Source organism: Babylonia areolata, chromosome 27 (assembly GCF_041734735.1).
Source record: "Babylonia areolata isolate BAREFJ2019XMU chromosome 27, ASM4173473v1, whole genome shotgun sequence".
Lineage (NCBI taxonomy): Eukaryota > Metazoa > Mollusca > Gastropoda > Neogastropoda > Buccinidae > Babylonia > Babylonia areolata.
The window spans coordinates 29,986,987-30,004,724 of record NC_134902.1 but is presented as its reverse complement, the minus strand read 5'-3'; the positions used below and the strand labels follow the sequence as shown (position 1 = coordinate 30,004,724).

General features: G+C 43.0%; 1 protein-coding gene across 1 annotated transcript in view; it reads left to right on the top strand.

Moving 5' to 3' along the window:
• LOC143301250 (metal cation symporter ZIP14-like) overlaps positions 1-14,753 on the top strand; it is a 35,446-nt gene extending 20,693 nt beyond the window's left edge. Inside the window, exons 3-8 of the mRNA XM_076615390.1 lie at positions 81-250; positions 5,249-5,371; positions 7,017-7,226; positions 9,031-9,277; positions 11,204-11,391; positions 12,339-14,753. Of these exons, the coding sequence (XP_076471505.1) occupies positions 81-250; positions 5,249-5,371; positions 7,017-7,226; positions 9,031-9,277; positions 11,204-11,391; positions 12,339-12,488 (1,088 nt within the window). The 3' untranslated portion in view covers positions 12,489-14,753. The remainder of the gene's footprint in view (positions 1-80; positions 251-5,248; positions 5,372-7,016; positions 7,227-9,030; positions 9,278-11,203; positions 11,392-12,338) is intronic.
• Positions 14,754-17,738: the final 2,985 nt, after the last annotated feature.

The window sequence follows — 17,738 nt, the reverse complement described above, 5'->3', positions numbered from 1 at the left end:
CTGCTGCTGTTTCTGCTGCTGCTGATGACGGTGATGCTCGAGTACACATGGATGGGTGTCTGTTGTGGTTGGTGTTGCAGTGTGGGGGTACGGGTTCCTGTTCGTGACCCTGATCAACGTGTGCTCGCTGTTCGGGGCCTGCGTGCTGCCCTGTGTCCACTCGGCAGTCTACAAAGTCCTGCTGCTCTTCATGGTGGCCCTCGCCGTGGGCACGCTGGTGGGCAGCGGGCTGCTCGTGCTGATCCCTGAGGTGTGGTGGGGGCAAGTTTGTGAATGATGATGATGATGATGATGATGATGTAAAATGTTAGGGTAATGATGTGTGTATGTGTGTAATGATGGTGATGGTGATGATTATGATTAAAGTAGTAGTTATGGTAGTAGTAGTAGTAGTAGTAGTAGTAATAATAACAATGGTAATAATTATACTTAGAGAAGAAGAAGAAGAAGAAGAAGAAGATGATGATGATGATGATGATGATGATGATTTAAAAAAAGAAAAAAGTGAAGAATAATAATAAGAAAAAGACGAAGAAGAAGACGAAGAAAAAGACGACGACGACGACGACGACGACGAAGAAGAAGAAACTATACAGCGCTGAATCTCATGCAGACAAAGCGCATTCATTCCCAGCTTTCACATGCATGCAAAACTCTGAGCCAAAGGGATTAAAGACGAAAGTTATATACAGAATATGCTGACACTTCCATACACATGCACATATATTTTTCAAAGTTTCGCCGCCGACATTCAGCTTCCTCATACGCAAGATATTCCTGAACCCTTGTCTGAGGAAGATGAATCTCACCAGAAAGTTGCAAGTACAATTTGTTTTGAGGCATGAAAAGACTTTGGTTGTTGTTGTTGTTGTTATTATATCTATGCAACCCAGTTTAGCTGTACACATAAAACTTTCCCTACCTACTGTCAGTACACCTAAACCTTTCCTTACCTTCTATCATTACACCTAAACCTTTCCTTAACTACTATCAGTACACCTAGACCTTTCCCTACCCACTGTCAGTACACCTACACCTTTCCCTACCTACTATCACTACACCTAAACCTTTCCTTACCTACTGTCAGTACACCTAAACCTTTTCCTACCTACTGTCAGTGCACCTACACCTTTCCATACCTACTGTCAGTACACCCAAACCTTTCCCTACCTACTGTCAGTACACCTAAACCTTTCCCTACCTACTGTCAGTACACCTAAACCTTTCCCTACCTACTGTCAGTACACCTAAACCTTTCCTTACCTACTGTCAGTACACCTAAATCTTTCCCTACCTACTCTCAGTACACTTACACCTTTCCCTACCTACTGTCAGTAAACCTAAACCTTTCCCTACCTACTGTCAGTACACTTACATCTTTCCCTACCTACCGTCAGTAAACCTAAACCTTTCCCTACCTACTGTCAGTACACTTACACCTTTCCCTACCCACTGTCAGTAAACCTAAACCTTTCCCTACCTACTGTCAGTACACTTACACCTTTCCCTACCTACCGTCAGTAAACCTAAACCTTTCCCTACCTACTGTCAGTACACTTACACCTTTCCCTACCCACTGTCAGTAAACCTAAACCTTTCCCTACCTACTGTCAGTACACCTAAACATTTCCCTACCTACTGTCACTGTCAGTACACCTAAACCTTTCCCTGCCTACTGTCAGTACACCTAAACCTTTCCCTACCTACTGTCAGTACACCCAAACCTTTCCTTACCTACTGTCAGTACACCTAAACCTTTCCCTACCTACTGTCAGTACACCTAAACCTTTTCCTACCTACTGTCAGTGCACCTACACCTTTCCATACCTACTATCAATACACCCAAACCTTTCCCTACCTACTGTCAGTACACCTAAACCTTTCCCTACCTACTGTCAGTACACCTAAACCTTTCCCTACCTACTGTCAGTACACCTAAACCTTTCCTTACCTACTGTCAGTACACCTAAATCTTTCCCTACCTACTGTCAGTACACTTACACCTTTCCCTACCTACCGTCAGTAAACCTAAACCTTTCCCTACCTACTGTCAGTACACTTACACCTTTCCCTACCTACCGTCAGTAAACCTAAACCTTTCCCTACCTACTGTCAGTACACTTACACCTTTCCCTACCCACTGTCAGTAAACCTAAACCTTTCCCTACCTACTGTCAGTACACTTACACCTTTCCCTACCTACCGTCAGTAAACCTAAACCTTTCCCTACCTACTGTCAGTACACTTACACCTTTCCCTACCCACTGTCAGTAAACCTAAACCTTTCCCTACCTACTGTCAGTACACCTAAATCTTTCCCTACCTACTGTCAGTACACCTAAACCTTTCCCTACCTACTGTCACTGTCAGTACACCTAAACCTTTCCCTACCTACTGTCAGTACACCTAAACCTTTCCCTACCTACTGTCAGTACACCCAAACCTTTCCTTACCTACTGTCAGTACACCTAAACCTTTCCCTACCTACTGTCAGTACACCTAAACCTTTCCCTACCTACTGTCAGTGCACCTACACCTTTCCATACCTACTGTCAATACACCCAAACCTTTCCCTACCTACTGTCAGTACACCTAAACCTTTCCCTACCTACTGTCATACACCTAAACCTTTCCTACCTACTGTCATGTCACCTAAACCTTTCCTTACTACTGCAGTACACAAATCTTTCCTACTACTGTCAGTGATACACTTTGCCTATCTACGTCATATAGAAACGTTTCCCTGACTACTGTCAGTGAGCACTTGACCCTTTTCTCTCTACTACGATCTGGTATAACCTAACTGTCCTACTGCTGTCTGTCACTGTGACGATGCTGCTCTTTCCCTACCTGCCTGTGATGAACATGCCTTTTCTCTATGTCATGACACACTGCTTTTCTACCTAGATGACTAAACCTTTGCGCTGACTCTGTCAGTACCTTCCGTTTCCTGATCTGACGTCTGTGCTGTAACTGCTGTTCCCTACCGATACTGTCAGTACACATAATGTTCCTGTACTGTCGTATGCAGCTGGAACGGTTCTTTCACCTATCAAACTGTCTCGTGTCAGGTACACCTAAACCTTGTCCACTACGGTCAGTACACCAAAGTCCTCTTGTCAGTTCACTTGAACCTTCGCCTACTACTGTCAGTACGCGCTAACGGCTATCCCTACTTGGTGCAGTTACATATAACTTTCATATGTATGTAAAAGTAGGTAACTATGTGTATTTCTACTATTACTGATCTATGATAAGCTAGATTTGTTAGTATAGTCAGTATACTAACTAATACTTTATTATACTTGAGGAGACGAAACAAAAAGACTATTCTGATGATGTATGATTTTAAAAAAAGAAAAACTTAGTAATATAAGGACAGAAAACAAGAAAACTTTCCGACACACGACGACGAGACACAGAAGAAGAACTTCACGCTACTGTCATGCAACTAAAGCGCTTTCATTCAGCTTACATGCAAAAACTCTAGCCAAAGATTAAAAGTTTACAATATTGACACTCATACACTCCATTTTTACTGTTCCCGCGACATTCGTTCCTCATACCAGATATAATCTTTCCCTACCTACTGTCAGTACACCTAGACCTTTCCTTACCTACTGTCAGTACACCTAAACCTTTCCCTACCCACTGTCAGTACACCTAAATCTTTCCCTACCTACTGTCAGTTCAGTACACCTAAACCTTTCCCTGCCTACTGTCAGTACACCCAAACCTTTCCTTACCTACTGTCAGTACACCTAAACCTTTTCCTACCCACTGTCAGTACACCTACACCTTTCCCTACCTACTATCAATACACCTAGACCTTTCCTTACCTACTGTCAGTACACCTAAACCTTTCCCTACCCACTGTCAGTACACCTACACCTTTCCCTAACTACTGTCGGTACACTTACACCTTTCCCTACCCACTGTCAGTACACCTACACCTTTCCCTACCTACTGTCAATACACCTACACCTTTCCCTACCCACTGTCAGTACACCTAAACCTTTCCCTACCCACTGTCAGTACACCTACACCTTTCCCTACCTACTGTCAGTACACCTAAACCTTTCCCTACCTACTGTCAGTACACCTACACCTTTCCCTACCTACTGTCAGTGCACCTACACCTTTCCCTACCTACTGTCAGTACACCTAAACCTTTCCCTACCTACTGTCAGTACACCTAAACCTTTCCCTACCTACTGTCAGTACACCTAAACCTTTCCCTACCCACTGTCAGTACACCCAAACCTTTCCTTACCTACTGTCAGTACACCTAAACATTTCCCTACCTACTGTCAGTACACCCAAACCTTTCCTTACCTACTGTCAGTACACCTAAACCTTTTCCTACCTACTGTCAGTACACCTACACCTTTCCCTACCTACTGTCATTACGCCTAAACCTTTCCTTACCTACTGTCAGTACACCTAAACCTTTTCCTACCTACTGTCAGTGCACCTACACCTTTTCCTACCTACTGTCAGTACACCTAAACCTTTCCTTACCTACTGTCAGTACACCTAAACCTTTCCTTACCTACTGTCAGTACACTTACACCTTTCCCTACCCACTGTCAGTACACCTACACCTTTCCCTACCTACTGTCAGTACACCTAAACCTTTCCTTACCTACTGTCAGTACACCTAAACCTTTCCCTACCTACTGTCAGTACACCCAAACCTTTCCTTACCTACTGTCAGTACACCCAAACCTTTCCTACCTACTGTCAGTGCACCTACACCTTTCCCTACCTACTGTCAGTACACCTAAACCTTTCCCTACCTACTGTCAGTACACCTAAACCTTTCCTTACCTACTGTCAGTACACCTAAACCTTTCCCTACCTACTGTCAGTACACCTAAACCTTTCCTTACCTACTGTCAGTACACCTAGACCTTTCCTTACCTACTGTCAGTACACCTAAACCTTTCCTTACCTACTGTCAGTACACCTAAACCTTTCCTTACCTACTGTCAGTACACCTAAACCTTTCCTTACCTACTGTCAGTACACTTACACTTTCCCTACCCACTGTCAGTACACCGAAACCTTTCCCTACATACTATCAGTACACCTAAACCTTTCCCTACCTACTATCAGTACACCTAAACCTTTCCCTACCTACTATCAGTACACCTAAACCTTTCCCTACATAGTATCAGTACACCAAAACCTTTCCCTACCTACTATCAGTACACCTAAACCTTTTCCTACCTACCGGTTTTGGCAGGCCCTTCAGCTGACGGAAGAAGTATCCGAGGGGTTCGTATGGAAGATGACCACAGTGATGGGGGGTGTCTACCTCTTCTTCCTGGTGGAGAGGATCATGAGGATGATCAACAACTGGCGAGAGGTCAGTACGCCACGCACGCACGCTCACAAACACACACACATGAACAAATACACAGAGACACAGACACACACAGAGACACACACATGAACAAACACACGGAGACACAGACACACACAGAGACACACAGGGACACACACACAGCCACACACACAGACACAGACACACACACACACACACACGCACACACAGACACACACACACACGCCAACACACACACACACACGCACAGACACACACACACACACACACATACACACACACACACACACATGCGCACGCCTAACCGACCAACGCACCTCTCCACAACGTGTTTCGCCCACAGAATGTGAGGTTTCAACGTACGGGAACGAAAGGAGCCGTCTAAAAACAACTTCCATGGAGCGTTTCTCGGAGCTGTCTAAGGGAGATGATCGATGAATCTACTTTCTCAAGAGATACCATCGATTGTCTCGCGTAGAACATTTGAATATTTATTTATTATTATTATTATTATTATTTGTGATTTTATATTGTGTGTATAGCGCATCCGTGTGTGCGCATGCGTGTACGCGTCCGTGCTTGAGTACGTGCATGCGTACGGGGAAGCGTGCGTTCGTAGTGTACGATTTTATTTCGCAACATACATACATGAGACACGCGTGAATAGAGGAATGGTCCAGGGGAGACGATCCATACTATCTTGCACTGGACCGTGATCAGTCTGTCGGATGAGACGACAAACAGAAGTGCCATGCACTGAGCGCAAGTTTCAGTTTCAGTTTCAGTAGCTCAAGGAGGCGGCACTGCGTTCGGACAAATCCATATACGCTACACCACATCTGCCAAGCAGATGCCTGACCAGCAGCGTAACCCAACGCGCTTAGTCAGGCCTTGAGGAAAAAAAAAGAAGAAAAAAAGAACTGCTACTACTAATAATAATATGTATAAGGCGCAAAAACTTGATGAAGTCAACTATAGGCGTAAAAAAAAAAGAAAAAAAAAGATACATAAATAAATAACTAAATAATTAACTAACTAACTAACTAAATGATAATAATATAATTAAAATAAATAAATAAATAAATAGCAAGTGAAAATATCCATGGCAACAAAAGGGTTATACCTGGCAAAGTTCTGTAGAAAGCTAGATTTGGTTAGGAAAACAGGTACACTTGCATAAAAGAAAAATGGGAGACAGGGTGGTCAGTGGTGTGGGGTGGGTGGTGGTGGGGGTAATGGCAGTCAGTGCACCTGTAACGACGCGCCCTCCCCGTGGAAAGCAGACCGAATTGGACACGAAGGAATCTGTTGTGGCAAAAAGCGCCACAACGCAACACAGCACAGCACAGCACAGCACAGCACAACACAACACAGAGGAATTTGTTGTTATTCAAAAGCAACACAACTTCACGCCACGGCACGCAGAACAACACAGCACAGCACAGCACAGCACAGCACAACACAACGCAACGCAACGTAACACAACACAACACAGAGGAATCTGTTGTGATAAAAAGCATCACAACGCAAATCAACGCAACGCAATGAAACGAAACACAGCATGACACAACGTAACACACAACACAACACAACACACAATAGCACATATCATACATATCATATAACACAACCCGCCCCCCCTACCCCTCTGCCCCCATCACCACAGAACACCAAGGACAAGAAAGAGATGGACCAGATGGCCACAGAGGGCACCTACACCAGCTTCTTCCAGAGGCACACCCCGGAGAGCCCCCAAGCCAGGCTGAAGGACACCACCCAGCTGCACGTGCAGGGACTCAGCAACTGTGCCTTCACTGCTGACGAGGAGGGGGGTCGGCGGCCGTCTGGAGACCTCGCCGTGCTGGCTGCTGCTGAGGTGGTCAATGGTTGTGTTCGTCATGGTGGTGGTAGTGGTGGTGGTGGTGGTGACAGTGGTGATGGTGGTTGTGATGGTGGTAATGGTTGTGACAGTGGTGATGGTGGTGGTGGTTGTGACAGTGGTAATGGTGGTTGTGATGGTGGTGGTGGTGGTGACAGTGTTGGTGGTGGTGATGGTTGTGATGGTGGTGGTGGTGGTGACAGTGGTGGTGGTGATAGGTGTGACGGTGGTGGTGATGGTTGTGATGGTGGTTGTGATGGTGGTGGTGGTGGTGATGGTTGTGACAGTGGTGGTGATGGTGGTGGTGGTGACAGTGGTGGTGGTGGTGGTGGTGATGGTTGTGATGATGGTTGTGACGGTGGTGGTGGTGGTTGTGATGGTGGTGGTGGTGGTGACAGTGGTGGTGGTGGTGGTGATGGTTGTGATGGAGGTGATGGTGGTTGTGATGGTGGTGGTGATGATGGTTGTGACGGTGGTGATGGTGGTTGTGGTGATGGTTGTGACAGTGATGATGGTGGTGCTGATGGTGGTTGTGGTTGTGACGGTGGTGGTGATGGTGGTTGTGACAGTGATGATGGTGGTGCTGATGGTGGTTGTGGTTGTGACGGTGGTGGTGATGGTGGTTGTGATGGTGGTGGTGGTGGTGACAGTGGTGGTGGTGGTGGTTGTGATGGAGGTGATGGTGGTGGTTGTGACGGTGGTGGTGGTGGTGATGGTGGTGGTGGTGGTGGTGAGGGTGGTGGCGATGGTAGTAATGGTGATGATGGTGGTGATGGTGATGGTGGTGGTGGTGGTGATAATTAACAAACAATAAAGAGTGGTAACTCTCTCCAAACACAAGGTACACTACTTCAAGTCATTGCTGTTTTTGCTACTGATTCAGCTAGCACACAGGTAAATAAAAGGTACATTGGAACAAACCCAGTGATGGTGGTGTGGTGGTGTTGATGGTGGTGGTGATGGTGGTGGTGATGGTGGTGGTGGTGGTGGTGATGGTATTTATGGTGGTGGTGGTGGTGGTGATGGTAGTGGTGATAGTGGTGGTAATGGTGGTGGTGAGTGGTGATGGTGGTGGTGATGGTGATGGTATTTATGATGGTGGTGGTGGTGATGGTGGTGGTGGTGGTGGTGATGGTAGTGGTGATGGTGGTGATGATGTTGGTGGTGGTGATGGTGGTTGTGGTGGTTTTGATGGTGGTGGTGGTGGTATTGATGATGATATCAATGATGATAATGGTTATGATGATGATAACGATGATAATAATAATCATGCTGATGGTGGTGATGGTGATGCTGACACTAATGATAATCGTGATGACGGTGAGGACGATTTTGATAATGCTGCTAGTACTAATGATGATAATGATAATATAAAGTAACGATGATGATGATGATGATGATGATGATGATGATGTGTGTGTGTGTGTGTGTGTGTGAGAGAGAGAGAGAGAGAGAGAGAGAGAGAGAGAGGAGCGCCATGCGTACATACATACATATATACAGACAGACAAACAGACACACAGACACAGAGAGACACACAGAGAGACACACAGACACACCAACAGACACACAGACACATTCACACACACACACACACACACACACACACACACACAGAGGCACACACACACACACACACACACACACAACACACACATCTTCATCACCAACCGTCCACACTACTAACTACCCCTGCACTCCCAACCACCCTACCATACTGACTTACCCCCACCCCCACGCCAAACCTCCACTCTTCCACCACCGTACCTTTCCCCATCTCCACCTCTTTTCCTGTCTACAGAACGGAGGTGCAAATTCCACCACCACCACCACGACCCCAACTTCCAACGGGGCTATTTCTCCGGGGGTCTCCGCTGACATTGGGGGCCGGAAGAAGATCGCACCGGTAGCCTACATGATCATCTTCGGGGACGCTCTGCACAACATGATCGACGGGCTGTCCATAGGGGCGGCCTTCACGGAGAGCACTCTTCTGGGCATCAGTCTGTCTGTGGCCGTCATGTGTGAAGAGCTGCCCCACGAGCTGGGTATGGCGCTTATCTGTCTTCGCTCTTCTTCTTCCTCTTCTTCTTAATTCAACTCACTCAGTACGGCCAGTTCTCTCATCTCCTCTACACAGACCCCTCGGATGTCCAGTGGGTGTCTGAATGACCCAACCTTTAGCTTCCGTCGTCAGAATTGTGGTATTCTTTGTTAACATTCACCTCTTCAGTATAAGAGCCTTCCGCTTGCAATATTTTGATGATGATAATTGGGGGGAAACGCTGTTAACGTCGTCTCCTTCGCCGTTTGTATGGAGAGAGTTATTAATATAATGTAGAATATATCCATGTATCTATATAGAGCCTTTCAGATGCGCACTGACGCTGTCAAAGAATAAGTTATTTGTTTCTGAATGCTTTAGCTATGACACTGATTGCAGTATCTGAAGAAGTTGTCAGCATATTTTGCTTGTATATCCTTTATTCTTTTGTTCCTTATAAATTTGGTATATGTATTTGGACCCCCTTCAGACGGGGATGTGGCCTAAACTGAATAAAACTTTCGTTTCGTTTCTTCTTCTTCTTCTCCCAGCTCTGTAAAGAATCATTGGGGCACCGCACAGAAGACAATGTTGTATCTGTCTTCCCTATACTTCTTCTTTTTTGACTCATTTAAGAATCATTAGGGCGCCGCACAGAAGACAAGGCTCACCTTATTCCTCCAGGTCTGTCGGTTATGTGCCAAAGCCTGGGACTATGCAAATGTTTTTTCCTGTCCATTCTGCAATGTTGTCAGTCCATCGGTATTTTTCTGTCTTCCCCATACGTCCCCCTCATCTTACAGTTCCCTAGAGGATTGTTATAGTAAGGCCATTGGATCTTGTTACGTGGCCTGACCATTGTAGGTTTCTTTTCTTAACTGATGTCAGCAGATCTTCACAAGGTCCTGCTTTTTGGGTTGGCGCACGTGTTTTTCATGGACATGTTGCTATCTAATTAAATGATAAATACAGGTCATGATGTCGAAGTTTTCCATAACTTCGCTATTGGAGGAACAAAATGGCAAACATGACCATTAATGAGTGATTTTTTAAAACTCAAAGCCGCCCTTGTCTCCTTCCTCAGCCAAAATAAATTTGAAAGTAAAACCAAGACGTTTCTTCCCATTCTTTAATGAGAACGAAGACAGCAGGGCTTGGATTAATATTCAGTTTATTATAGCACATCACACGTCATCCACTGCCCTTCTGGCTTGTGGCGCGGTGCCCAGTTTTGATTTGGGGATTTCATTTTTTAGTTTATCATGAGTTCCTTTTAGTCCCCTGACGATCATTATCTCTTCTTACTGGACCCATTGGCTGTGTGTGTGTGTGTGTGTGTGTGTGTGTGTGTGTGTGTGTGTGTGTGTGTGTGTGTGTTTTCACTTATAGTTATTTCGTTTCACAATTCTGTTTCTCCTTCAAACAGATGGTTTTTCAGCGATAGTGGGTGTGGGTGTGGGCGGTGTTTGTGTGTGTGTTTGTGTTTGTGCACGCGCGCACGTGTGTGTGTGTGTGTGTGTGTGTGTGTGTGTAGGGTCGCGAGGTTGAACTGATGAAAGAGAGAGAGAGAGAGAGAGAGAGAGAGAGAGAAGAAAGGGGGAAGAGATCGGTGGGGAGGGAAGAAGGGGGAAAAGGAGAATAGAAAGACACAGAGGGAGAGAGACGGAGGGGGGGGGAGCGTCTGGGGGAGGGGGGAGAGTTCCGTGAGGGTGGGGGAGCGAAAGTGTTTGACATACCGACCTACCGACAGACAGACAGACAGCACCTCCAACTCCCTTCCCCCTATTACCCCATCCATCCACCCACCCAACCACCCACCCACTTTCTCACCCTCTCACCCACCCATTCACCCACCCAACCCAACCTCTCTCTCCCTCCCACCCACCCACCGCCGCTCGCTCACTTTCGCTTTTCGCTTTCCTCATCAAAGGGGACTTCGCCATCTTGCTCAACTCTGGCATGAGCATGCGCAAGGCGTTGATGTACAACTTCCTGTCTTCGTTGAGCTGTTACGCGGGGCTGATCATCGGCATTCAGCTGGGAGAGAACACGGCGGCCAACACGTGGATCTTCGCCATCGCCGGGGGCATGTTCCTCTACATCTCTCTGGCGGACATGGTTAGTCACTGATCCGTGGTGCTACTTGGGGGACTTGCAGGCATACTCGCATGTAGCCTCTGTTCTGTCTCGACATCAACATCATCATCGCCACCATCTTCATCATTATGTTCTCAGGCTGGGTGAGATGATTAGCCACTGATGGCATTTGGGACTCTTACCGGTGGACTGTGCCGTGCGTCCATTGATAATGCGATTGGTGATAACTGATAATGGATAATTTCAAATAATTGGTAATGTGATTGCTAATACTTGCTCAGTCAAAACTCACCCACTTGTATCTCATGTGTGTGTGTGTGTGTGTGTATGTGTGTGTGTGTGTGTGTGTGTGTGTGTGTGTGTGTGTGTGTGTGTGTGTGTGATTTACACTTTATTTTGAGGTTTGCACATGTCGAACAAGGAATTTCTGTACCTATGTGTGGACTGTGAACCAGTCTTGAGTCTTGAATAATTGATAATGGGATTGCAGATACGCGTAAATTACTCAGCTTTATTTCATTTTGCACTTGATTTTAATGTTTGCTAATGCTAATGCCGAACAATGAATTTCTGTACTGCATATGGATTTTAAACCAGTTTTGAGTCTTGAATGATTGGCAATGTCATTGCAAATAACTGATAATGTTATTGCAAATAATTAATGATGTGATCACAAATAACTGATGATGTGATTGTTATCAATTTATAATGTGATTCTTAATTATTGATAATGTGATTGCAAATAACCGATTATATGATTTTTTTTATCAATTGATAATGTGATTGTTAATAATCAATTATGTGATTGCAAATGACTGATAACGTGATTGCACACAACCGATAATGAGACTACTAATAATTCAACTGCTGATGATTCATAATGTGATTGGAAATAACTGATAATGTAATTGCCGATAATCGATAATGTGATAACTTTTTTTTTTTTCTTCTTCATGTTCCCCCACAAGCTGCCCGAAATGAACAGCGCTGCCGAGTCCAAGGATGGTCAGGAGTTCGGAGAGATCAAGACGTTTGTGGTGCAGAACTTCGGTCTGCTGGTCGGCTTCGGCATCATTCTGCTGCTGGCCGTGTATGGAGAAAAAATCAACTTTGAGTGACCGTCAACCGTGCACACTGCACAGACAGACAGACAGACACACACACACACACAGACAGACAGACGGACACACACACACACACACACACACACACACAGACAGACACACACACACACAGAGACAGACACACAGACACACACACACACACACACACACACACACACAACTGCATGTATGTATGTATCTATATACGTACGTACGTGCAAACACACACACACACACACACACACACACACACACACACACACACACGCACATACACACACACACCACACACACACACCACACACACACACACACACACACTATATATATATATATATATATATATATATATATATATATATATATAGTGTGTGTGTGTGTGTGTGTATTGATTGATTGATTGATTGATTGATTGATCATGTTCTTGTTATTATCAACGCGCTTCGTACTATTGTAGGGATGTATAAGATAGTTCTAATGAATTGATCATGTTCTTGGTATTGTCAAATTGTCAATATGCTTCGTATACCACTAAAATGTGAAAATACGTTAAACTAGAGAAAAAAACGATACAAAATTATCAAAATAAATGTTCAAAGATGTATAAAGAGGGCTAAAATAAAATACAGATATGCAATGGAGTGACCTGATTATGTATGCACTGTTTGAAAAAGAACGTTTGTTTGTTTGTTTGTTGTTGTTGTTGTTGTTTTAAAAGGATACGAGTGAGGGACTGTGACGGACTGACGACAGGGAATTCCAGTTTTGTGGTACAACTGAAAAACTGAAAGCCCCCCGCCCCCCCGCCCACTCTCTTTTCTGATCGAACTCTGCTGGTCACAGTTGGGCCTTACGGGTGATAAGAATACAGGTTGACTTGTCCCTAAGCTGTCACACAATGATGCATATGACTATACGTTCACAGAAGAATGACAAAATATACTGTCCCATGCCATGAGACATATTGTTTACTTTTTCTTTTTCTTTTTTTTAGTATTTGAATATAAAATCAATTATATATATATTTATTTATTTATTCATTTATTAACATTTTATTTATTTATTTATTTATCTATTTGTTTGTTCATTACTTATCTATTTATCTTTAACACACAACATAAGATAATCAGACAGGCGATGTGTTTTTCTTGGTAAATTCGTTTTCTTGTATTGAAAAATAATCCTTGTATTACCATAATTTGACGATTTATGGGATGTTCATTGATTACTATAATGTTTGTTCTGTGTATATTGAATCGTACTGATCTTGTAAAATGTAAAATTGAAATGAAATAATCATAATCTAGTATGCAAAGAACCAACCAAACAAACAAACAAGAAAGATAAGCAAACAAAAAACAGTAATGAAAAAAACCCACGCACATATTATTATTATTATTATTATTATTATTATTATTATTATGAGTAGTAGTAGTAGTAGCTTGGGGTTTTGGGTTTCTTCGTTGCCAGATTGTACAGTCTTTAACTTTTTTCTCAGTAGAATTGAAATTAGTGCAAACAAGAAAGCATTTTTCATGTTACAATTAATGTAAGTTAGGCTGACAGGATGTGTCCTGCCGTGAACAATAAATGTATATCAGATTATGAAAATCATTATAAAATTAATGTCCATTAAATGTTACCTCCTTTTAAAAGATCTGCTTTAAGATTCTTTTCTCACTCGTTTGCTGTGGATTTATATTTCAACCACTTTAATATCCACATCAGTCTAAAATGTTTAGTAGAGAGCATAATTTTTATCATTTTAAAGAAATTGCAGAATTAGACGATGTATTTTTTTTTATGAATTGTTTTTAAAACCAATCAAACACACACACACACACCGTCACACACACACACACACACACACACACACACACACACACACACACACACACACACACACACACACAAGGAGAAACAGCAACTCACTTTGTAGACTTGTCGTTCGTTTTTAATGTCTTTACAGAGCAGTGTGTGTGTGTGTGTGTGTGTGTGTGTGTGTGTGTGTGTGTGTGTGTGCGCGCGCGCGAGCGAGTGTATGCGTGCATGTGTGTGTGTGTGTGTGTGTGTGTGTGTGATTCAAGTAACTTTAATATTTTTTTCGGCAATTATTAGCATTCCTTTTATTCAGCTTCACGATTAATGTATTTACAAAAAAAACCTTTCTTGATTTGTTTTGTATGGTTTATAATGTTTACGATGAAAAAAAAGAAGAAGAAAAGGACTGTTTGTGATTTTGCGATTACATTTTGTTCTCAATAAAACAAGGTCTCATTTCGTCGTTGTGTGTGTGTGTGCGTGCGTGCGTGCGCGCGCGCGCGTGTGTGTGCGTGTGTGATCCCGCGCGTTACTGAGTACATGCGCGTGTTCATGTGTGTATATATGTATGTATGTATGTGTGTGTGTGTGAGTGTGTGTGCGGTTGTGTTTGTGTCTGTGTCTGCCGCAACTAAGAGAAGAGGAGAGGGGCTGAGAGTGGACACTGACTCAGTTTCAGTTTCAGTATCAGTAGCTCAAGGAGGCGTCACTGCGTTCGGACAAATCCATATACGCTACACCACATCTGCCAAGCAGATGCCTGACCAGCGGCGTAACCCAACGCGCTTAGTCAGGCCTTGAGACACTGACTGAGAGAGGTGTTGCTTATTATTTAAAGAAACAACAACAACAAAACACACACACACACACACACACACACACACACACACACGGATATGTTGAGTGCAAGTGTCGAGCATGTCGGAGACCAATCTTCACACCTGCCAGGCTAGGCCAGGGAATTTAGATTAAAATTTGCGTTAGGTCAAAATGTCTGCAACAAAACCGATCTTTTTACGATAAAATAGAATAAATCATACTGATCACACTGATATAAAGTTGACCACTATAGGGGGGCGGGAACATAATTAGATTTTGATTTTGAATGTCCAGAATCGAATATTTTTATTGCTTCTGCCTGTGTGAGAGCGCCTTTCACAGAGTCGCAAGGCAAGCACAGGCGAAGGTTACGCAAACCACATCATTTCGTGATAAAACTTCACCAGACAGCAAAAGCCAAAACAAGGTAATTTAAGGGGGTGATTTTCTACTTTGAAATTTGTTTGGAACTTTTGATGCAACAAGTCTTCAACTGAAAGCAGTCTTATTGAACTACATGCGTTGACTTGGTTCGAAATCTTACGCCAGTATCCGAATATAACCGCATCTCGCCATGTGTCAGAAACAGTGATTGTGTCTAAACTTAATCGGATCAGAGATAAATGTACAAACAAACCATAACAACGACGAAATTAACATACACATTTTCTTTTGTTTGTTTTGTTTTTTGTTTTTCTTTTTAACCACGTGGTGCGAATGAACAGATCGGAGATTTCCGTGTAACAAATGTACATTTCACACGCTGTCGGAAACAACACATTCTCTGAATCTGTGTTCAAACACACACGATTGAAGGGTGTTTGACAAACCGATTTACGCTTTCCCGCGATGAATCCGCATGATTTATGTGGAAACAGATCTAATTTTGTTTACATGTATATTTTTATTGGGTCAGTTTACATGCACATAAGTAACACAGAAAAGCGGAACTGAAAATTAATATGCGACGTCGATTGCTTTTAAATAGTTGAATAGACTTTTTTTTTCTTTTTTTTTCTTCCAGAAAATGAGTGTATGTGCTGCAGAACATAGAAGTGTTGACCACCAGTTGCAAGTAAAGAACGTGTAGTGTATTCATGAATGTGCTTGCCTTTGAATGAATAAAAACAAAAACAAAAAAAACCCCAAAAAACACGTCAAGAGGAACGGGTTGTTTACGTCTGTCACGCGGGTTTTTTTGCGTAATATTTCAAACTTAATGTACCATTTTTATTGATGATCAATGTTTTATTATCACAACGAATGAATATAGATCAGGTCTGTATGTACTGGATTTTAATCAGGTTTGTACTTATTTGTTTCTGACCACTTCATGTTCAGACACATTGCCATGTCACAAAATGGCGCCGAAATTTGGGAAGTTTTTAATAATTTTCAACACGTTTAAGACACAAGAACAAACCATATTCTCACAAAATTGTTGCAGACATTTCTCTAATGAATTGCAATCCTGATAACATGTGAAACATTTGAATAATCATTGTAAACACATGATTATACTGAATCAGACTGAGAGACCCCCATTTCCAACAAAGTTCTGGAGACTGACCCATTTTAATTTTCCAGGCAGTCTTTGCTCTTCATGACTATCTGATGCACTTCATTTTGCCACCTTCATACTCCAGCCAGATACATTTTCTTTCCCACGCAAAACTGATGTGTCTACTGCGCCAGGGTTCGTGAGTCACATTTGCAAATACCGCTTCATTTCCAAAGAAAAATATATATTTCATACCGTTCTTTTTACATCAAAACATGATGTTGGTCGATTTTGCCATCATCTGCCTTCCATGCTTTCTGAATTAATTGTCTGGACAGTGCTCCGACAATGTTCATTGAAACAAACCTAGTTAACACGTATTTAGATATTCATATACAACACGTTAATAAGCAGAGCATGAAGTATTTCCAAGTTGTGCATTGCGTAAAATGTCAACATAATTGTTCTTACGAACTAAATGATCTCGTGCTGCCTTCGTAAATTCACCTTTGCAGTCGGTATAATACCGATTTCATTTTTTATGAAATGTCATGACTGGTAAGAAACTGTAAAACATTCATAAAAGCAAATTTGCGTTTTCTACCAATTTAGTATATAATAGATTAAATTAAAAATGTTTGTTTCCTTTTGACCCCAAACAGTTCTCTTATTTTCTGTACGGTATCTGTCATCTGCCGCAGTGACCTACTAACGGAGGTACAGGACAGCATCAGCGCGGCAGCAGTCAGCCTGTACCGCCCTAAACTCTTTCCTCTGGCGACCCCTTATACTGCGCTTGCGTAACCCTGGCTTGCTCTTGCCTTGCGGATCTTTGTAAGGTGCTCTCTCATCAGTGGCCAGAAGTGTGACAAAAAATTATTAAAAACCAAAATCTAATTATGTTCCCGCCCACCTACAGCGGTCAACTTTATATCAGTGTGATCAGTATGATTTATTCTATTTTATCATGACAAGAACGGTTTTGTTGCACACATTTCGACCATTTTTGTATCTGCCCTGGACTAGGCCTGATAAAATGTTTTAGTGGTTATTGCAACAAGCGTTTTGATCATGCTATTTGTTGGGTGTTACCATTCAGTTTCCGGTAATCCCATAGTTCTTCA